Source organism: Lycium barbarum, chromosome 8, assembly GCF_019175385.1.
Source record: "Lycium barbarum isolate Lr01 chromosome 8, ASM1917538v2, whole genome shotgun sequence".
Classification (NCBI taxonomy): Eukaryota; Viridiplantae; Streptophyta; class Magnoliopsida; order Solanales; family Solanaceae; genus Lycium; species Lycium barbarum.
The window spans coordinates 1,075,380-1,099,598 of NC_083344.1; the positions used below are offsets into that span (position 1 = coordinate 1,075,380).

The 24,219-nt window shown below is 35.1% G+C and overlaps 1 protein-coding gene and 1 pseudogene across 3 annotated transcripts in view; one reads left to right on the top strand and one right to left on the bottom strand.

The window, feature by feature from the left end:
- Positions 1 to 339: 339 nt before the first annotated feature.
- LOC132605621 (protein TRANSPORT INHIBITOR RESPONSE 1-like) lies at positions 340 to 6,560 on the top strand (annotated as a pseudogene).
- A 1,182-nt stretch (positions 6,561 to 7,742) lies between these two features.
- The window catches only part of LOC132605617 (putative late blight resistance protein homolog R1A-3), a 63,521-nt gene continuing 47,044 nt past the window's right edge, over positions 7,743 to 24,219 (bottom strand). Inside the window, exons 3-5 of one of the 3 annotated variants that reach the window (XM_060318782.1) lie at positions 15,168 to 15,293; positions 8,287 to 12,017; positions 7,743 to 7,996 (exon numbers count right to left, since the gene is read on the bottom strand). In XM_060318782.1, the coding sequence (XP_060174765.1) occupies positions 8,298 to 12,017; positions 15,168 to 15,227 (3,780 nt within the window). In that variant the 5' untranslated portion in view covers positions 15,228 to 15,293 and the 3' untranslated portion in view covers positions 7,743 to 7,996; positions 8,287 to 8,297. The remainder of the gene's footprint in view (positions 7,997 to 8,286; positions 12,018 to 15,167; positions 15,294 to 24,219) is intronic. The other 2 variants (XM_060318781.1, XM_060318776.1) reach the window with 2 other exon arrangements.

A 24,219-nucleotide genomic window follows, 5' to 3' on the forward strand; every position in this document is an offset into this window, starting at 1 on the left:
CCATTTCAAGGAATCCTTTTCACGGCTTTCCTGATTTTAAATTTCTTGTGAGAGATTTTATTTACTTCACTAACATTACATTATTGTTGTAAGCAGCCATCTTTCAGCAAACACTATTTTTCCTTTCAAAATCAACTTACAAAACAAATACACTGATTGTGTATATATATATATATATATATATATATATTTCGTGTATACAATATGTATATTTATACTTAATATACAAACGCTATACATTTTGTTGGCTAATACTCTGGAAAATGTAATCACCTCAATTTATTGGGGCATGATTCTTCATACTGGTGAAAAAAGTTGTAATCTTTGCAGGTTTGACTAGTATTTTTAGCCTTTTCTCAGTGATTTAGTCCTTAATGGCGAAAGAAAGTTGTAATCTTTGCATCGGGGTGTAAATGTACTTGTTTGTAATTAAGGGGTTGAGGAAAGTTTTAATCTTGGCAGCTGGGGTTAACTGTAATTGTTTTGTAATTGAGGGTTTTGATTACACAATTTTGGTGATATCCTTGGGCCATATATGATAAGCTTGGTACAGTCTTGATTGGTTTTGGTTTAAATGATGACATCCCCATTATACCAAATTTCTTTTAATTTCCGTTTTGCAATTTCAATAATGTTAGTTTGGTGTTTCCGCTTTTGAGCTGGATTGATATTGCGAAACTTTAATAATCTAGTTGTACTTGCCATCCACTTTTCCATATTTTTCTTTTGTGGCCTGTGTTATTTATCATAACTACTCAATTCCACCCCCCCCCCCCCCCCCAACCCCCAAAAGGAAAAAAAGAAACAAAAGGATGTCCAATTTCTTATCTTGATGTTTTTTTTTGCACTAAAAGATCTTCTGCGGTCAATGGAATGGGTGAAAACCATGGAAGATCAGAATTTAAATCTCAATAGGGACAAAAATATATTAGTTTCATCTAATTTGTCTAACTCTTGGTGGATAGAGTGTTGTGGTACCTGTGCTAGCGGGAGGTAATAGATACTTTGTGGAATAGTCGAGGTGCACACAAGCTGGTGGGGTGGGGTGGGGGGAGGGGTATCACCATTAGAAAAAAAAACAGCGTAACAACTATTCTTCAATCAAGAGAGATGGGATCGGCTATATGAATTCACTATGCATTTCGCACTATTGGAACCCGTCACATTCTAATATTCAATAATTTGCATTCTAAAAAAAGTGGATAATTTATTGCTTGATATTTGCTCAGGTTTGCTATTATGGACAGCATTATCACTATTTTGCCTATAGTCAGGATCATGGACGGTGGGTCATGTATGCCGACAAAACTGTGAAGGTAAAAGTTTCTTCTTTCCTCTTCCCACTTGTCTTGTTATTATTTTAAGTTTTTGTAAATTAAGGAAATGTTAGGTTTTATAGAGCATTGTTGTCTGAGTAGTAAGTACTTTAGTCCTCATTGGTGAAAAAAGTCTTTATCTTTGCATCTGGAGTTAAATGCACTTGTTTGTAATTTAGGGTTAAGGAAAGTTTTAATCTTGGCAGCTGGGGTTAACTCTTAACTGTACTTGTTTGTAACTATGGGGTTGAGGAAAGTTTTATTCTTTGCATCTGGGGTTAACTGTATTTGTTTTGTAATTAAGGGGTTGAAGAAATGGTAGTTTTAGTAGAGCATTGTTGTCTGAGCACTTTAGTTCTTACTGGTGGAAAAAGTTCAAATCTTTGCCCTGAGGTTAACTGTTTGAGGAAATACTAGTGGGGTTTTAAGCTTATCCATGGCTTGAGGAAATTAGGCTTAAGAGAATGGTTGTTTGTGATGAGTCATTGGAGTTGGTTGCTAAGGCTTTTAAGAATTTGAAGGTTTTGGCTTTACAGTCTTGTGAAGGTTTTACTACTGATGGACTTGTTGCCATTGCTGCTAACTGCAGGTTTGACTTGCATTTTTAGCTGTACTCTTCTGTAGAGATTACCCTTTTCTGAGTACTTTAGTCCTTACTGGTGAAAAACGTTGTAATCATTGCAGGTTTGACTAGTATTTTTAGCTATATCTTCCTTTGTAGATTATCCTTTCCTGAGTAGTTTAGTCCTCATTGGTGAAAACAGTTGTAATCTTTGCATTTGGGTGTAACTGTACTTGTTTGTAAGTGGAGGGGTTGAGGAAATAGTGGGTTTTGTTGAGTCACTGTGATCTGAGTAATTTTGTCCTTACTGGTGAAAGAAAGTTGTAAATCTTTGCATCTGGGGGCACCTATTTTGAGGAAATAGTTGGTTTTGTGGAGCATTGTTTTTCGAGTATATTAGTCCTTATAAAGATTATAGGATTCTTGAAGGTTGGGGTGCATTTTTTATCCATGGGTTGTTGCTATGGCTAAAACATATCCATTCTTGAAGAAATTAGACTTAAAAGAATGGTTGTTTGTGATGAGTCATTGGAGTTGGTTGCTAAGGCTTTTAAGAATTTTAAAGTCTTGGTTTTACAGTCTTGTGAAGGTTTTACTACTGATGGACTTGCTGCTATTGCTGCTAACTGCAGGTTGGACTTGTATTTTTAGCTGTATTTTCTTTAAAGATTACCCTTTTCGGAGTACTTTAGTCCTTACTAGTGAAAAAAGGTGTAATCTTTGCAGGTTTGACTAGTATTCTTAGCTATATTTTCCTTTGTAGATTACCAATTTCTGAATACTTTAGTCCTTAATGGTGAAAAAAGTTGTAATCTTTGCATCTGGGTGTAACTGTACTTGTTTGTAAGTTGAGGGGTTGAGGAAAGTTTTAATCTTGGCAGCTGGGATTAACTGTACTTGTTTGTAATTATGGGGTTGAGGAAAGTTTTAATCTTTGCATCTGGGGTTAATTGTATTTGTTTTGTAATTAAGGGGTTGAAGAAATGGTAGTCTTAGTAGAGCATTGTTGTTTGAGTACTTTTTTTTTTTTATTAAGCACCGGGTGTCCGAGGGTCTTTGAGCCCGACTAATCCCGGGGGTGCACAGGCCCTCGGCAAGGAGTTTCCCGCAAGTGCACCATGGGTAATTCAGGGTTTTACCCAGTCCGATGGCCCTCAGAAATTGTTTGCACCCAGTGGGTTTCTTGTTGCTTGAGTACTTTAGTTCATACTGGTGAAAAAATGTTCAAATCTTTGCATCTGGGGTTAACTTTTTTGAGGAAATACTTGTGGGGTTTTAAGCTTATCCATGGCTTGAGGAAATTAGGCTTAAGAGAATGGTTGTTTGTGATGAGTCATTGGAGTTGATTGCTAAGGCTTTTAAGAATTTTAAAGTCTTGGTTTTACAGTCTTGTGAAGGTTTTACTACTGATGGACTTGCTGCTATTGCTGCTAACTGCAGGTTTGATTAGCATTTTTAGCTGTACTTTTCTTTAAAGATTACCCTTTTCTGAGTACCTTAGTGCTTACTGGTGAAAAGTTGTAATCTTTGCAGGTTTGACTAGTATTCTTAGCTATATTTTCCTTTGTAGATTACCCTTTCCTGAGTAGTTTAGTCCTCATTGGTGAAAACAGTTGTAATCTTTGCATTTGGGTGTAACTGTACTTGTTTTTGTCTTCACTAGGATTTGAACCTCATGATTTTCAATCCACTTCGTTGACCGCTAGGCCACACCTTTGGATTCGAGGGAGTTCTATAGACATGTCAATAATTGAATGATGGAGCTACTCTTCCCTCCTAAAGTAACAAAATCACTTAACTTATCATAGCCTGGTTACCAACCCTCAACCCCCCTTTGACATCCAAACCATGCTTAAAATTTAACCTTCTTCAGATTTGTAATCTTATGTAACACACAATTTGCTGCAGGAATCTGAGGGAACTTGACTTGGGAGAAAGTGAAGTGGAAGACTTGAGTGACCATTGGATTAGTCATTTTCCTGATAGCTGCACATCGCTCGTGTCACTTAACATTGCTTGTTTGGCTTCTGAAGTCAGCTTTTCAGCTTTGGAACGTCTAGTTGTTCGCTCGCCTCATCTAAAAACTCTTCGGCTCAATCGTGCTGTGTCCATCGAGAAACTACCCAAGCTACTTCGCCATGCTTCCCAGTTGGTTGAATTGGGTACCGGGTCCTACTCTGCTGACATACAAGCTGATGTTTCCGAAGTTTTTGTAAACGTATCTCAAGCTTTTTCGGCCTGCAATCAACTCAAAGGCTTGAGTTGGTTTTGGGAAGCCGTGCCAGCCTACTTTCCAACTATATATCCAGTCCACTCCCGACTAACCTCTTTGAATTTAAGCTATGCTACCATTCAAATACCTGAACTTGGCAAGCTCATCAGCGACTGCCAGAATTTGCAGCGGTTATGGGTAAGGTTTGCGTGTTTTCGATAGTTTAACTCTATATATTAACTGTATTGGTGATGAAATAGATAAAAAAATGGTCATGGTTATCATCCTAATATACCTTCTGAGCTGTTGTCTAGTTGTGAAAGCAAAAGTCTCCGAGAGAAAAAAAAATAATCGTAACTTACTCATTGTTATGCTGATTCTGATAACTTGCCAGGGATACATAAACAGGATTTTAAGCCAAAATTGTCCTCGGTTTCTTATTTTCTAGCTTTGGCGCAAAAAAAAAAAAAATCAAAAAAAGTGACCGAGCTCAGTCAGTTTTATTTTAAAAAAATTTGGACTGAGTTGGTTGGTTTTTCGGTTGGTTTGAAAGTCATCTTCGCTTTGGTTTTTTTGACAGTCACCATTAGTTTTTAAATCCATTATGTTAGTTAGATCAATGGTGCTCCACTTTAACAAACTTAAGGGACTAAAGATGCTCAAGGTTATACTTGAATGACCAAAATAGACCATACTCCCATAGATAAGGGCCAATTTTGGCTAAAAACTCAAACAAACAGCGCAGATAAACTTCTGTCTATACAGAAATAACATAGCTAAACGATTAAAGTCAAGTCAATTCTCTGAATAATTTGCTGGTCAGCCATATGGAGAATAACTTAACATTGAAGCTTAGTGTTGCGTAGTTATCTGGACAAGTTTTTCCAGTTATTTAATTCTTGACTATTGGCATGTTAATCTCTCTGATTTAGATGCTTCCATAAGTTTTTTAAGTCACTTGGAATGTATGTACTGCAGGTGCTAGATTACGTTGAAGATAGCGGTCTTGAAGAGATTGCCAACTCTTGTAAAGAACTTCAAGAACTTAGGGTTTTTCCTTCTGATCCATTTGCTCCGGGACCGAATGTATCCTTGACTGAGCAAGGTCTTGTAGCTATCTCAGCCGGCTGCCCTAAACTTCAGTCAGTTTTATACTATTGTCGCCAAATGACTAATGCCGCCTTGGTTACTATCGCAAGGAACCGTCCTAATATGATCCGATTTTGTTTGTGTATTATCGAACCTCGAACTCGTGATTACTTAACCTAGAACCGCTTGATTCCGGTTTCGGTGCCATTGTTCAACACTGCAAGGAATTGCGACGACTTTCCGTTTCCGGTCTCCTTACGGATTGTGTGTTCGAGTACATCGGGGCCCATGCTAAGAAGTTAGAGATGCTTTCCTTAGCTTTTGCCGGGGATAGCGATCTGGGTCTCCACTACGTGCTCTCTGGTTGTGAAAGCCTCCGTAAGTTGGAAATTAGAGATTGCCCTTTTGGCGACGAGGCTCTGTTGGCTAATGCTGCAAAGCTGGAGACAATGCGATCCCTTTGGATGTCTAATTGTTCAGTAAGTTTTGAAGCATGTAAGCTGCTAGGTCGAAAGTTGCCAGAACTTAATGTTGAAGTCATAGATGAGAGGGGTCATCCGGATACGAGACCGGAAAGTTGCCCCGTTGAGAAACTTTACATATACAGGACAGTGTCGGGCCGGAGGTTCGACACTCCCGGTTTTGTTTGGATAATCGATGAAGATGAAGCTTTGACTAGATATAGCAACGGGAATTGCTCGGTGGCTTCTGCTTAGGAAGACTTCAGGTATTAGTTCTATGTTAATCTTTCTCCCGCATTTATGATAAGTTGGTATCTCTTTCTACTTAGACTTTTGTGAATAATGGTGATAAAAATAGTGCACTTAATGTGATTTTATAGTATATTTCAGGTGTTATATAGTTGAGAAGATCATTGGAAGAAACCAAGTGAAAAACAAGTCAAAAGATTGAAGAAAATGATAAACTGGCTAGGATTCGACCCCGACTCATAGTTGGGTTAACTATATTGTTGGCGATCGTGTACACACTTTCTCACTTTGAGGAGTAAATTTGGACGACATTAATTTACTCGCTTGAGCCTTGTGTAGTTGCAGTGCTGGTTATGGTGGGATTGAAGCTCATGTGCTATCAATTTTACCCTTTGTCGAGCGACTTCACAGCTATTAGTTACGATTAAAGAGTTTAAACTCTGTGTTGTGCTGTATCAGTAAAGACTAGTGTAGATGTTCAATTGTGTATGCTATGTGTAGACATTTTGTATCATTATGCATCTGTTTAACTTTCTCTAGTGACTTGTTCTTCTGGTGAAATGGTGCTGTCCACGTACCTCTGGACTTGTGGTCATGTATGGTTGTACTTCAGTTGTAATTTGAAGATTAGTGTGAACCAAACCATTAAAGTGAGAACATTCTCAAGTGCATTTCATGACTTTGCTATCTGGAATTGCGGTCATGTGGTTATTTTAGTTGTAATTTGAAGAATAATGTGAACCAAACCATTAAATTGAGAACATTATCGAGTGCATTTCATGACTTTGCTACATGATGCAAATGGAATTCCATTTGTTAAACTTTTAGTATCTGCTAGTTGTAGGCTCTTGTTAAGAAGGTGTTTCGGTGTTCTAATATTCTTTGTTCTCTATCTATAAAATGGCCTTGATATACTATAGAGTTTAAGTTTTGTGAGTGAAAATTTGAAAAATATTGAAATACTTCTAAAATTTATTTCTTCCAATTTCAAATTCTACATTTCAAGTTTGAAGTTGAAATTATGAGTTGGTTTGATAAACAAACATTTATTTGAAATAATCACCAAATATTTCAGACTTTATTCATGGCCAATCGGCTCTGTAATGGGGTGGAGACTTCAACCCAAGTTGGTTACGGATGCCTGAGAAACCTACATCAAAAATAGGAGCGGGAGCCATGGGCAGCTTAATAATCAATTTACAATCTTTCACTTCACGAGCTAGCGTTTGTGATTAAAGTTGGGACTTCAGACCAACTTATACAGAGAGGGAGGTCCGTACAATCTATGGATTCACGTAAATTCTGTCGCTTTGTCCCAACTCTGTATATGTATTAAGATGTCGACTAATATAAATATTTGATTGTAAATTCAATTATTACTGATATTAACTTGAGGTTGTTATGTAATCTTATAAACTTCAATTTCTAAATTCGCTTTCATTGTCAGCTTATAAGCGGTCTACAACATCTAATGTGGTAGCGCTTTTTAAGTGGAAGTTAGACGAGTTTGTGTCTAAGATCTAGAGATTGAAAGAGGAGATGAAAGTTGTAGGTGGTGTGTGTTGAATTTTTCACCTTTTTCCAGATTTTTTCCACTTTATTTGTAAATTAACGTTTGGCTATGAAAATTCCAAATACAATTTGAAAATTACTTAAAACGCTTTTTTTACTTTTTTCACTTTTAATTCATTCAAACAAAATATTCTTTGCAAAACTATAACAAATCACAATTCCATCTTCAACTCCAGCTTCCAAATTCCAAAAAAATAAGTGAAAAATATTTGATTTTCATGGCCAAATGCATATTTATTATTGGCGTGTATGCAAAAGGAAAATAACTAAAGACAGAGAAGGACAGATTGAAAACAACATAGCAATAGCAAAAATGAAGTAACAAAATACTGCTACTGTACATACTGTAAGAAAAGCAAAAGCATCAATCAATCTGCTCAATTTGTCTGTTACATAACATATGAGTACTTGTTTTTAACTACAGACACACAAAATGAAGAAAAAGGACAGAAATTGAACAAAAGTCCGGTATTGTGAGGACTTATCTTTAGCCTCTAAAGCTGCTACTGTCCTGCACTCGTTCATTGCATGCCATCTGCAAAGAAAAATTAAACTGGTCAAATAATTGGAAAAAGAAATAAAAAAGTTACTCTATTTAATGTGGACTCTTTTTCTTTTAGTATGTACAAAAAAGACCGACGCCTTTCCATAATTGAAAATAACTTAATTTAAAATTTCTCATTTTCTTTTATAGCCACATAAATGACATGGTATGGTTAAAACTAGAAGTTCCAACACTATTCCTTCATTTTTGAAACTCGGTGCCCTGTAAAATTCCACCACATAAAGTGAAATGAAGTAGGTAATAAGTTTGTCTATACTCACATGTTTAAAATCTATTTAAATAACGGGATATCATTCCAGTCAAGGATCTGAAGCTCGTCCCCTCCCCTCATATCTTCAGCATATTGCTTAATCTCCAGAGCGGACTCTTCAAGTTGAGGGTTGTTTACAAGTTTGATAATTTTCAATGAATAAATATCCCCAAAACTAGACGGAATCTCCTCAAGCTTATCACATCCCCACAGATGTAATTTCTCAAGCACAGGAAAGGATTCCTCTCCAACCTCCCACTTAGCAAGAGTCACTTCGTACAAATACAAATATTTGAGATTCTCAAAGGTGTCTTCCTCCCCCATGTTCCATTCTTCCCCCTGGAAGATTGTGTTCTCAAGGTACAACTCTTCAAGGTTGGGCAGTCTCGCTATTGTTGATAGTGAATCAGAAGTCAAAGGAAACCCTATCAACCGCAATTCTTTCAAATAGGAAGGGAAGTCAAAATCCCACGACCCATTTGTTGCTACAGAGGGCCCACTGTCATTTGTGTTTGAACTTTCAAATTCTACAAGGAGGTATTCTAGTTCAGTTAGAAAATCCAATTTTGGGAACCAATATCGCTCTGTTGAACAATCCCATGATTCCTTGAGATAAAATTCAAGCTCTTGAAGATTGGGAAATCTTTTGAAAGTATCCTCTGTTTCTTTTGAATAGGAAAGCTTGAGAGAGCCTAAAAATCTCAAGTTCTCCAACTTTGAGTCCTCTGCTATCAGTATTGGTTCATCTGCATCCAAATCAAAGAATGAACTAGATCTTATGCTCAGCACTTGCAACTTTACAAGATTCCAAATTGTCGGTAGTAGTACCAAGGGTGGTCCTTCATTTTCCACAACCAGAGTTTCCAGATTACAGAGGTTTGAAAAAGATGCAGGCAGAGATTTAACTTCTGTCCGAATTCTTAAGTACCTCAAATGAACCAACATGCATATTTCATTCAGCAAAGAATCATTCACCTTGATAAAAGAGGGATGCAGGATCAACACTCTAAGAAGCCTCAAGTGTCTTAGGTGACATATATCAGAAAGACGGTCGTCCAGCTCGTCTCCAGATATCTTCAATGAATAGAGGTGTTTACCAGAATGCCTTTTCTTTTTTGAACCGACCAAGATAAAATTGTTAAGCCCAAACAGCTCCATATCATAATTAATGACCATTTGACGTGGCAACAAATCTGAAGAAGAAGATGGAGTACTTGAACTTATCCGTTCAAACAACTTTTCCTCTTTTGCTTTTATCAAACAAAAGTCATGCACAAGATCATGAAGTTGGAAAATCAGGTTTTTACCTATCTCATTGAAAAAAATTACCAAGCTACTGGAAATTAAATTATTCAAATAAACCTCCATCACTTCTTCCACACTCTTCATCTCTGTCTGTTCCGCAAGTCCTTCGGCACGCCATAACGTTTTCAGCAGAAGCACTTGAAGTTTTGTGTCCTTCCGCCAACTTGCAAGGTAAAGCAAGCACGGCTTAAGGGGATCTGCTAAATGGTTATAACTTAATTCTATAACCTTCTTCACTTCCACTTCATTGTTGAAAATAAGGGAACTCAAATTATTTTGAACTTCAACCCACACAACTTTTTTCTTTTCCTTCCTTTCTATGACTCCCGCAATCAGATCCACCACCAAAGGAAGCCCTTTACAATCTTGGGCTATTTTTTTTCCAACATCCAATAGTTCATCAGGGCAACTCTCTTTTCCAAATACCCTTTTCTCCAATAACTCCCAGCTTTCTTCTAGTCTTAGCAATCGAAGGTTAAGAGGTTCACTGTTATGCTTTCCATGCAAGGCCACTTCCTTTTCTCGAGTCGTCAAAATAATTCTACTTCCTTTTTTAACATCAGGAAAAGGTCTTGTTAATGCATCCCATGCTGTAGTATCCCACAAGTCATCTAAGACTATAAGGTACCTCTTTCCAAACAGATGTTTCCGAAGCTTATCAGCAACATCAGAAATCTCATCCGAGCCAGTAACTTGATTAAAACGTTTCTCCAACAACTTCTTCTCATCATATTCTTGGTCGACCGTGCACCATGCGCGAATGTCGAAATGACTAGAAACTGATTTATCATTGTATACTTTGTATGCCAAAGTAGTTTTACCCGAACCCGGCATACCAGTGATTGAAATTACATCTAGATCTGTCGGTCCCCTTGTAAGCTTCCTAAGTATCCAGTTTGTCTCCTCCTCAAAACCTATAATTATTTTACCAGCTGCCAATGACTTGCTTTCAACTGGCTTGTTGGTAGAGTTTGCAGCAATAAGGCTCCTAGACTTGGGAATGTTCTCATGTAAATTGGAGACCTCTTCTTTGATAAGCTTATTCTTCTCTATGACAATGGGAAGTGAGAAAATAAGATGTAAGAGACCATTATCTCTAGCAATAATTGAATCAATGACATCTTTGGCCTCATATGCCACATCTAGAACACGTTCCCAGAGATCTTCATATAAATCTTGCTCAGCATTCACGAAGAAAGATCTTACGAATTCTAGGTGTTCTTTCACAAGTCCAATTTCTTCCTTTATCAAAGCAACTGAATAAGCATTGGAATCTAGCAAATCATTTAAGTGTATGAGTAGCAGATGAATAAAGAGCGGTCCATCACTCATGGGGAAGCAATGTTGAGATGAGTCTGGGTCTTTCAAGTAAACATGCCTGAGATCTCCCTTCAAGGGTTCAATATCTTTTAGCAAGTCTAGAGTTGCACGGTTTGTCTCATCGGTACTGTCTTTATTCCTTGATTTCTCTTCTAAGTCGCGAACAACAGTTGAAACCATCTTGGTAAGTGCTCCAACACGTTTCAAAAGATCAAATAATTTTTCATGATGAATAAAGTCCTTGGGCACATCAGTAAGAATAATTAATAGGAACTCAATCATGATATGAATGTTTCGAGCCCCTGAAGTGCTAGGTGTAAAAGCAGTTAACATGTGCTCTTGTAGATGAATTAGATATTCCCTAAGAATGTCCGGAGAGGTTTCCAGGAGCTGCTCAACGAAATGTTCAACTTCCGTTGACGTTGAAGCTTTCAAATTTGTAAGACATATGTGCATCACCTCCAGTTCAATTGGAATAATCTTCAAAAATAGATCAGCTAGCTTGAAGAGATGAGAATTTCCATCAATTTGATCATTCCAAAGGAAGTGACCTGTTCTCTCAGCCATATGTTGTATCTGAGGCAAGACATATTCAACAATCTCGTGCTCAACACAACTAGTCACTATCAACCCATGAAAATCCCTTATGTTGCGACATACATTCTGAAGAATCTCATTTTCAGTCACTAATGGATAAATATGTTCAGCACGATACTTCAATAGATGATGGAGATTCAGGAGGAGGAAGTTCAACTGATCCTCGGTCATGGCGGCACTTGATTTAGAATAATGAAATGAGCTGATACAGTCATCCATATTGTTGATGAGGCTAGAAATAACATGATGCATGTTGTATTTACGCCCAACGTTGTTGTCAACATCATCCAAAATTGATTGAAGAAGATTCTCAACCTCTTGTCTTTTGGCAGTCATAATATCTTTAAACTGTTCCAAATCAGAATAAGAAAGCTGGAGATATGTACAAATAAATGCCAGCTCCAATTTCAACTTTTCAACTCGATCCACGTCAAGACCTTTTTGATTTTCCTCAGGCTTTAACCTCTCCATGAAATCCAGAACACTGACAATGTCCTTGTGAAGATCAGAAAATGACACCTGCCAAAAGACCAAATGTTATATCAAATATTTTATTCTACATAGGCAACTAACATTAGCTGTAAAAGATAGTCGTAGAGGGCTTTCTTCTAAATATGCTACCGGATATGAGCTAAATGTTCGTCATGCAGTCATAACTTATTCCATCAACAAAGAAAGAATTTTTAAGAAAGATAGTTAAATCTCTATGTATGTGTTCTTAGCGTTTGAGAAACTGATTTCCCTCGCTCCAAATATGTTTAATTGTGGCCTTGCTTGGTACTGTATGTCCTCCTCTTCGATATGCTTGACATCAAGTAGGTAAGCAATGTATAAATACAATACATTAGGTGCTAACTAAGGAAAAAACTTAAGAAGGTTTCCTACAAATCTATCATGCCACACATGCATATAATAAGTTTTTTTTTTCCTTTTCTATTTAACATGATTTTTGTGTGATTATTTTTTATTTTATTTTGTGTGAATTTGAAGAGCTGTCCTATAAGAATATCTTATGAAAATTGATGTTATCTATGTGACCTATTACTTCATCTAAAATTATCGAATACTTGTTATATAACTTTATCTTCTTAAAAAAAAATTCAAATAACATAAATTAAACAAGGGGAAAACGTGCAATTATACCCTCCGTTAGAAAAGTGGCTTATTTATAACCCTGTCATTACACAAATGGTTCGAATATGCCCTTTCCGACTAACGGAAGTGAAATAGTCGATTTTAAAATTAGTTTTCTGATTTTTTTTTTTTGGTTTAAACAAAAGCCACGTAGATTTAGTTAAAGGAAATGACCACCCCTCTACTTTAAAAAATTATCTACATTTAACTCTATTATACTATATATCCAAACTAAAATACCCCACTGTCAGCAAAGTTGTGATTTTTGCCCCAGCTAACCCGACCCGCCCAATCTACCAAATCAATGTTTTATAAAATTGAAGTCTTTTATTGAATTTCAAATCTTAATTAAATATGTTTGCACATCTGGAAGGAAATTTTTTACATTGGTTTGTACGATTGCTCTAGGCATCTTGTGGGGTTTTGGGACAGTTTGATGCTTAAAAATTTCCTTGAATAATTTCCCATTAGAAGTTAGCATCAACTAAATGTTTTGGATGGAATGATAGTCCCTCACGAGATACTCAAGGAATGCATTTTCGTTGCAGTTGGATTTTAAAAAAAATAAATTAAAATACTTGCTGACATGTTATTTCCAATGTCGAAAATTTGACTTTCCGGTGAATTATACTTTCTGGGTAATTAACACATAGTTCAGTGGTTTTAATGATACAACAGTTAAATTTATACTGATACAACACGTAAAATTTAGTGAAGTTCGTGAGACAAAAAATAGTTTTATAATTTTACTAATACATAAGTATCGTTCAATGATCATAGGTGAAATTACCCCCAGTATTACCTTCCACCAATAGGAACTCCTATCAATTATTTAGTCAACAACAACAACAACAACAACCCAGTGAAATCCCACCACGTGGGGTCTGGGGAGGGTAGAGTGTACGCAGACCTTACTCCTACCAAGGTAGGACGGCTGTTTCCGAAAGACTCTCGGCTCAATAAAAAACATAAAAAGAGGTCAGATAAGGCTAAGAGATTCAAAGCGATATGGAAATGAAGTAACGCAAGCGACGCAGATAACATAGAATAATCAAAGCACAGGAAATAACAGATAATAGCATAAATCAGAGCACAAGAAATTATACTACGATAATGCGACTACTAATAAAACAGGATAATGAGACTATCTACTAGCCTTCTACCCTAATGTGGGTCCTCCAAACCCTCCTATCTAAGGTCATGTCCTCGGTAAGCTGTAACTGCGCCATGTCGTGCCTAATTACCTCTCCCCAATACTTCTTTGGCCTACCCCTACCTCGTCTGAAACCATCCATGGCCAACCTCTCACACCTCCGCACTGGGGCATCCGTGTCTCTTCTCTTCACATGCCCAAATCATCTCAATCTCGTTTCTCGCATCTTGTCTTCCACCGAGGCCACTCCCACCTTGTCCCGAATATCCTCATTCCTGATCCTATCACTCTTGGTGTGGCCACACATCCATCTCAACATTCTCATCTCAGCAACTTTCATCTTTTGAACGTGAGAAATCTTAACTGGTCAACACTCCGCCCCATACAACATAGTCGGTCTAACCACCACTTTGTAGAACTTGCCCTTAAGTTGTGGTGGCACCTTCTTGTCACATAACACTCCGGAAGCAAGCCTCCATTTCATCCACCCTGCCCCAATACGATGTGTGACATCATCGTCAATCTCCCCGCTGCCTTGCATAATAGACCCAAGATACTTGAAACTACTTTTCTTCTGGATGGCTTGGGTACCAAGCCTCACTTCCAAGCCAGCCTCCTGAGGTGCTTCACTAAACTTACACTCTAAGTACTCTGTCTTGGTCCTACTCAGCTCCTATCAATTATTTAGTCATTTAATTTAATCGATTCTTTACTTAGTTCTGTAATTTAATTTATTAATTGGTTCAACTTGAATCTAATTTGGGTTTAGACAGTTAGGTGAAAATTCTACAAAATTAGTTGCTTGAATTATCATTCTGTCAAGGGGAAATTCTACTATAATTTGTTTCGGATTTTGATTAGTTTGATCGGGGATTACTTTTATGTTGACTTTACATTGACTTTGTATTTATAGCTTAAATCCTTCCTTGCCTCTAAACTTAGAAATTAAAAGAAACACATTGTTAAATAATTTTTTAAATCTAAGAATATATAAAGAATAAAAAAAATGTGGATACATGTATGTCACATGAATAACAATGAAAATGGAAATGTTCTTTTTCTTGAAAAAACGGATGTTTACAAAATTAATTGAACAAAAGAATTATATCATAAAAAACAAATTAGTTAAATCATATTTTTGTATAAGGTTAAGAAGTTATTATAAAAATTAAAATAAGAGAGGTAAGCATAACCACAAAAGAAGTGTAATGAAATCAAATTTGAGAGAAACCAACTTTTGTTGATACAAAGCAAACATAAAAGACTATAGTAGGGAATTTTGTATAGTTGGATGACCATTTAAGTTATTCACTCAGGTATTTAATATGAGTTCACGATTGTTTAGCGGGTACTGTTTACACTTAATCGCAAAATAATAATACCTCTAAGTTGTTCGCTTCCCCTTTTTCTCTTGCTCCTTTATTTTCTTGTCCTCTTTCCATGACTGTAATTTTTCAATGCTGAAGTAATTTTTCCTTCTTCTCTTCCTTTCAAATGCTCAGGATCTGCTGTATAAATAGTAGATAATAACTTCATCAGGTGAAAGAAGAGGAAGAAGGGAGAGAAAATGACAAATATGGTTTCTTATCTTTGTTAGTAGGTTCAAAATGATCCCTTAAATATTAATTAAGCAGTTTTGGTTTATTAAGTTTGTCAAAAGTGAACATTTTTTTATCTCCGTTAAATATTTATCAAACTCTGATTATTAAATTTAACTGCAATTATGAGGAAAAATAAAGATAACCCACAACACCAGAATTTTCCCGTTAAAATTCCAGAAATTGCAACATAAAAATATATACCATACACAAAAAAAAAAAAAAAAAAACAGAAATTGTGCCTCATTGAAATAGACCAAAAATAATATCAACTCAAAATCTGTACTTCCAAATGTGAGTCCACGCTATTTTTTTTTTTCCATTTTCACAGTTGATTAAATTTAACAATCAGAGTTTGTTAAATATCTGACGAAGATCAAAACTCAAAAGTGCTCACCTTTGACAAACTTAAAGAACCAAAATTGTTCAAAGTGATACTCAAGCAGTATTTTGAACCTACTAGCAAAGATAAGAAACTATTTTTGTCATTTCCTCGAAGAAGGATGAACACAAAGAAACTGAAGAAAGAAGCATAAAAAGTCATAGCAAGAAACATTTTTGCAGATATAACCACACATAAAAAGTCTGTTTTTTGGATTTACTATTCCACCTTATAGCTTTGAAATTCTTCTATCTTTCTTTCTAACAAAACCAAATCTTCCCTTAGTAAGTAAGAGATCTAGCTCTTAAAAGTCTTGACATTGTTACTTACTCGTCTTCAGACCATTTTTTTTTTGTATTTCTTAAAGGGAAAAGGTGCGAATATACTCTCTAACTTTGCGATTTAGAGCAGATAGACCACCCATTAAAAAAGTGGTGCATATATACTTCTGTCATTGCATAAATGGTGCAAATATACCCTTTAGCTGATAGATTTTTTAAGAAATCATTTAGCTTATTTTTTAATTAAAAAAATATCACCTGGCTTTAAAAAAGGCTTAATGCATATGCGGCCCCCTAAATTTGTCTTTTTTTTTTCATTTTGGTACCTCAACTAAGTGTTGTTCCTATTGAACCTCTAAACTTGTCTTCAAATGTGTCTATCAAACCCCCTAATCTGATTTTTATTAGAATAAAAAATTACATTGGGGAAATGAAAGTGGAGTAATATTGGAGATCTACTAAGAAAAAAATTGGTAGACTTATATTTTAAAGTCACGTACTTTTTTAGTTAAAAAAATAAGCTAATTTTTTCTTTTTTTAAAATCTGCTAGCGAAAAGGGTAATTTTCCACCATTTGAGTAACAACAGCGGTATATTTGCACTATTTGTGTAATGACAGGAGTATATTTACAAATTTTTTTAATGAGTGTTATATCTGCTTTAAATCACAAAGTTGAAGAGTATATTTGCCCTTTGTTAGATACCCTTAATAGATCAGAGTACCAAAAATTAAACAAACTATTAGAGACTAATTAAGAGAATGAGTTGACTAACCCTTTTACTTGATGAAAATTCTGAGAATACCCTGTGCTTGCTTTGTTATTGATCCAACAGGAAGCTCAAATTCTGGAATTAAAACAGAGTACCAAATCATTGTTTGGTTTAGTAATTAAATATATGCCAAGTAGTAATTAAAAAAGGAATAGAAGTACTCCAATATGAGTTTCAAATTCTGTGTAATAACAATATATTATTACTCACCCCATTTCAATTTGTTGTCTTACTTTTCTTTTTTAGTCTTATTAAAATAACATGTCACTTTCTATATTTAGTAGTAACTCTCTACCCCCAACATTCTATATTGGTATATTTAAGACCACAAGATTTAAAAGATATTTTGATGCATTACACACATCTTTAGTTTAAGATCACTAAATTCAAAAGCCTTATTTATTTTCTTTCAAACTAAGCCAAACAAATTGAAACGGGAGAAGTATTTAACAATACGTAGTGAGTCTAATTTGGTAAACTAAATAATATTAGTGCGAAAAAACTTATCACGTGCTATAACTGATTAAAATATACTAATTTCATAAAAAAAAAATTATTATCAATATAGATAAATTGAAGGATACGTAACTTAGTGCATGCTGCCAAAAGTCTAAAAGGAAAATGAAAAGAAAGTTAATAAAGATTTCTCATGGGAACAATACTTTGCTCACTTTATATTATTTCCTCTGTTAAATTTTGTTTGAAATTATTTTCATTATTATCCCATACATACAGATAATAATGACATTCTTATTAGGGAAAAAGCTCAAATATACCATCGAACTATCAGAAAAGGCGCATTCATGTCATTCGTTAATAGTTGGGCTCAAAAATACCACAACCGTTACCATTTTGGGTTATATATGTCATCACTCACTAATAGAACTCTACTACTACCATTTTGAGCCCGAAAAATGTGGATTCTAGCCGCATAGGGCCCTTATTGAGAAACCCTTCTATCACCACATAATTCTATTCCCAAAAATTTGCCCATTTACCATTACTTTCAAGACATAGCTATATTTGATGCTTCTATTTGTGAGTGATCAAGGGACCTAGATCGGTTGTAATATTATGTTGTCTGACTCTATATATGTTTCTAGTTTTAAGACTCTTAACTGGCTGTATATATGCTTAGTCTTACTTGTTTCTATGACTTATTAGTATCATTTTATTGAAAACAATAAAAATAGTCCCTTAAATATACTTTGAGCAGTTTTAATCTTTTAAGTTTGCTAAAAGTAAGTTGTTTTGATCTTCATTAAATGTTTTACAAACTATGGCTGTTAAATTCAACGGTAACTGTGAGAAAAGAAAGATTTGACAGGAACTCAAACTTGGAGGTGTAGTTTTTGCGGTCTCTACTATTTTTTGGTCTATTGTTGGTGTTTTTTGTTAAATCTTTTTTTTTTCTATATTTCCACTTAGATCTAACGGTCAGAGTTTGTTAGATTTGAAGAAGTCCGAAAGTGCTCACTTTTAAAAAATATAAAAGATTAAAATTAGTCAGAACTATATTTAAGAGATAATTTCATACCTCCCCCAAACACAAGGGATGTTTTTTATCATTTCCTCTACCCACACCCATCATGTTATTATGCTTAAATAGTCAACAAAATCAAAAGGAAAATATTTTTTGTTATATCCTTGAGTAATGATGAAAAATGAAATCCCTGGTAGATTTCCACTAGAAGATAGAGAAAAATAAAAGCAACAACATACCCAACATACCCAGTGTAATCCCACAAATTCGGTGTAGAGGGTAGGATGTACGCATGCCTTACCTCTACCTTTGAGGGGTTAGAGAGGTTGTTTCCGATAGACCCTCGGCTCAAACGAATAGAGAAAAAGAACAGCAAGAGACTTGCAACATGATCTTACCTTTTCACTGTTTGAAGTAGTAATAGAACTCTTTGTTTGAGAAATAATGTTGAACAGTGGCGAAGAGAGTAAGCTATAGGATCGAAAAGATTTTTTCAAAGTAGTTCAAGTAATTGGCTGAAAGAAGTAGCTGAAAGAAATAGCAAATAGCTAGATCTAGATTTATAATTCCAAGATTATTAAAATCAGTCTCTACCACACCTAGTCTTCTTAATCAAATTATTAATTCTGTTGCTTTGTGTGAATGCTTGTAGATGCTCATGTGGAGATTGTTGGAATATGTATTCACATGTGCAAATTGTTGGAAGTCTAAAAAATTATCTTGGGAGGTTTTAGTACATTTTAATATCTGGTTATAAGCTCTTCATTTCTCTACTTTCTAGGAGTAATAATCAAATCCAACTTTCACTATGTCTCTTTTTGGCATAGACAAAACAAAGATAGACGAAAACTAGACAATAAAAATAGATAAAAAATAATAGAAGTTGTGGCTCAAAAAATTGCACTAAACTCTTGAAATAGACAAAAAAATATAAATTATAAAATTTGTACTTCAAACTCAAAAGTGCTGACTTTTGATAAACTTAAAAGAACCAAAATTGTTGAAAGTGATACTCAAGCACTATTTTGAACCTACTACCAAAGATAAGAAACTATTTTTGTCACTTTCTCTTGAAGAAGGAAGAACACAAAGAAACTAAAGAAAGAAGCATAAAAGTCATAGCAAAAAACATGTTTGCAGGTATAACCAGACATAAAAAGTCATTGTTTTTGGATTTACTGTTCCTCCTTGTAACTTTGAAATTCTTCTTTCTTTTCTTTCTAACAAAACCAAATCTTTCCTTAGTATTTCTTAAAAGTCTAGACATTGATACTTACTCGTCTGCGGACAATTTTTTGTATTTCTTAAACGGAAAAGGTGCAAATATATCACCAACTTTGTGTTTTAGAGCAGATATACCTTTTGTTAAAAAAATAGTGCATATATTCCTGTTGTTGCATGATGCAAATATACCTTTTCGCTGACAGAATTTAATCTAAAAAAATCAGTAAACTTATTTTTTTAAAATCACATGGTATTTTTTTTCCTGGTGAGTCAAGTTTGATTTTTTCATATTCCTATAAAATAAATGGGTAGACTAATGATTTAGTGAGAGGGATTTTTTCCATCTTCCTAGAAAGAACTAAAAAAGATCCAAGTGAGATTTCATTCAACCCACCATTTCTTTTTATTTTACTTTTCTGAGAATTTTCCCAATTGCATAATTCTAAATCAATGGAGTGTTTGGTATACTTTTTAGAATTTCTTTTCCCAACTCCACAGTTCTACTTCAATACAGAACAGAGTAACAAAAAATAAAAAAAGTATTAGAGACTAATTAAGAGCATGAATGAGTTGACTAACCCTTTTACTTGAGGAAAATTCTGAGAATATCCTCTGCTTGCTTTGTTAATGATCCAACAGGAAGCTCAAAATCCTGGAATTAAAGAGGAGAAGAGGAATAATGACACCAAATCACTGTCTTGGGTTTAATGTTATAAAAAGATCAAAAGGACTTCTTTTAAAGTAGTAACTAAAAACGGAATAGAAGTACCAACATGAGTTAAATAATACTAGAGCGAAAAAACAATATCACATACTATAACGGATTAAAAGAATACTATTTTTTTTGTTTCCAACTAAGACAAACAAATGGAATTTGGAATTTAAAATTAGATTGGTTTAATTAAACGATGTGAACCTCTAATTAAAGGTCACGTGTTTTATCTGATATTGTAAAATCGGCGTCAATGAAAAATGACATGAATGAGCCTTTTTGGTAATGACGACCTCATAAATGAGTCATTTTGATAACTGCGATGACATAAATGAGTCAAATTATTGACGAGTAGCATAAATGAGTCATTTTTTATAATTTGATGATATATTTAAGCCTTTTCTATAAAATTTATAACACATTTTATGATGATATTATAAAGGTCAAAGTGATAGATGGACCTCTGAACTTGTCCAGATTTTCTATTTAGACTTCCCAACTAAAACGTTGACTATCTGAACTCTCGAATATAAGATAAACTGTGCCATTTGAACACCTCGTGCCAGCTGAGCACACGAGTGCAACTCATTTGCTGTGATATGAAAAAATAGACCAATAAAAATAAGTCATGCCATGTGAGCTGTTTCAAAAAAAAAAAAATGTCAACAACAAAAAAAAAATTAAGAAAAAATAATTTTAAAATATATTTAAATAATTTTAAAAAAATCTGAAAAATCCAACCCATCCTCTCCGATAGCCCACTTCACCGCCGCCACTACCGTCGCCCCCACCGCTGCCGCTTCAAAATCTATTTTAATAATTAAAAAAATGGTGTCATTTTCGTCGGAGATTTGTTTAAAGAGATTTTGAAGTGGAGCAGCGACGGTAGAAGAGGCAGCGGCGGCAGTGGCGACGGTGAAGTGGGCTATCGGAGAGGATGGGTTGGGTTTTCCATTTATTCAAGACAAGAGGCATGCAAATAATTTTCACAATTGATTAAGAAGACTAAGATGATAAAAAAATTTGAGAAGTCAGTGAATTGTATTTTAATATTACCAATGAACTGTCAATCTACATCTAGACCTATAAAAATAGTTGGCCGAAGAAGTATAGTTGAAAGAAGAATCAGATAGCTAGATCAATAAAAGTTAAAAAATTAAAAATAGCTAGATCTGGATTTACAATTCCAACATTATTAAAAAACAATTCATTAAATTATTAATTCTGTCGTTTTGTGCGGATGCTTTTAGATGCTCATGTGCAGATTGTTGGATACATTTTAATGTTTGGGGAAGTTTATAAATTTTTAATGTCTGTTTATTCAACTCTTAAAAATTCGGTAGCTCTTCATTTCTTTCCTCTACTTTCTAATAATAAAATCCAACTTTCACTGTGTCTCTTTTTGGTATCAGAGCATCCTCTCAAGTGATACCAGGACTGTATGTCTCAACCCATTCCTGTTCCCACCATATCTATTACTGCTTTATCAGTCCCAAATCAACATTTTCTTCATTCTATCTCCAATATCAAAGAACCTAATAGTTATTATGAAGCTTCTACACATCCTGGTTGGAAAAAGGCAATGGAAGTCGAACTTAAGGCATTACAGGATAATCAAACTTGGGAATTGGTCAATCTACCCCAAGGAAGGAAAGCTTTACCTTGGCCCTATTGAAAGGTTGAAGGCAAGAGTTGTTATTAGAGGGGATATTCAAAAGGAGGGTATTGACTATAATGAGACGTTTTCCCCAGTAGTCAAGATGACCACAATCAGGTGTCTCATTGCTATTGCAGTAAAAAAGGGATGGGAAATTTCACAATTTGATGTTAACAATGCATTCTTGCATGGGGATTTGCAAGAAGAGGTGTATATGAAATTTCCCCCTGGTTTAATTCCTACTTCTACTGATCTTGTTTGCAAACTGAAAAGGTCCTTATATGGTTTAAAGCAGGCCTCAAGGCAATGGTATGCTAGGCTAGCAGGGGCTCTCAAATTTAAAGGTTTCATTTCATCACTTAATGACTATTCCCTATTTTATAAGTCAACAGGGGAATATACTACTATAGTAGGAATTTATGTGGATGATATTCTCATCACAGGAAATCACTCAATGGAAATCAACAGCCTCAAAGGATTTCTACATTCAGAATTTCAAATCAAGGACCTTGGCCCTTTACACTATTTTCTAGGCATGGAAATCATCAGAGAAACACAAGGTGTTATAGTTTGCCAAAGGAAATATACCTTGGATCTGTTGAGTGAGTTTGATGTGTCACATATGCCTCATGTTTCTTGTCCCCTGGATCCTTCATCTAAATTATCTGCAAAATCAGGGAATTTGCTATCAGATCCTACTGTTTATAGACATATAGTAGGAAAACTTAACTACCTCACTCACACTCGACCAGATTTATCATTTGCAGTTCTTACCCTTAGTCAATATATGCAAACACCATGTGTGGATCATTTTTATGCAGCTTTAAGAGTCCTCAGCTACTTGTGAAATGACCTAGGTCAAGGTATCTTCATGTCATCTCATCCTTCATTTCATCTTCAAGCCTTTTGCGATGCTGATTGGGCTTCATGTCGCGAATCTCGAAAATCGGTGAGTAAGTTCTTCATCAGTCTAGGTAGATCTCCCATTTCCTGGAAATCCAAGAAACAAGACTCCATTTCTTTGTCATCTGCTGAATCGGAGTACCGCTCGATGCGCCGACTTGTGACTGAGTTGACTTGGCTTACTAGACTACTGAGCGATCTCTCAGTTCCACCTAAACTTCCCATACCAATTCATTCCGACAGTCAAGCATCTATACATATAGCTCGAAATCCCGTGTTTCATGAGAGGACGAAGCACGTGGAACTTGACTGCCATTTCGTCCGGCAACAATACCTTTCCGGTCTCATTGCTTTGACTTTTGTTCCTTCAAAGGACCAGCTGGCCGATCTCTTTACAAAATCACTTTCTGGCCTAAATCACCATCTCATCTTTAGCAAGTTGGGTGTTTCTTCGTCCCCTTCCAACTTGAGGGGGGATGTTAAGAATAAAAATGAAATTGATCCAGATCATTTGCAGAGAAACTGTGAAGAAGAAGAAAAGGGAAAAAGGGTCATAACTTCAACAAAGGAGCCCAAGTATATCAAACGAATTGGACCAGGCCCAAGTCAATTGCATCCTTCTCAATAATTTATCATTTGACCCAAAATAGATGTAAGACACACTACCCAGATCATATTTCAGATCAGAGACAACTGTATACAAAGGATATACATGGAACGAAAAGAATCTCTTAGTTATTCTACAAGCATGAAACATTGTATGGAAGAAGTATGGAGAAATAATATTTAGTTACATAGTGTTCTGTGCATAGACAATAGGAGTTAGACAAATTTGTATAGATTTTATATTTATTTTATAGCATAATACACTTGTATATATAAGAGCTCTTCTTTTCAATGGATACATAGAAAATTCCTCTCATTTTATTCGTCTTCATTTTCTAATACGACAAGATAAAGATTTAGACTTAATAAGTTTGAAGTAGTACCACTTAACAATTTTAAGATCCAATATGAATGCAATTACAGCTGCTATAGGAAATTAGATCCTTCACAAGTACTTTTCTCTCCAACTAATTAAAGAGGGTAATTTAATGAATAAAATTCTTGAGATATATTCAAAAAAAGCAATTCCACAAAGGAACCTCGGTCAACATATATATGTTTCGATTCCTACTTCATGCGAGATATATATTATATGAAATACGAGTGAACAACTTAGAATGGTCATCCAATTTTTCTGCTAATTAAAGTCACTTATGTTTGTTTCGCATCAATAAAGTCACTCAAATTAAACTAGTTTATCTGTAAAGTCATTGCTGCAAAAAAGCTAACGGGATAATTACATAAACCTCCCTTCAAGTTTGATTTCGTAACACTTGCTTTCTTTGTGGTTATGCTTGCATCTCTTATTTTAATTTCT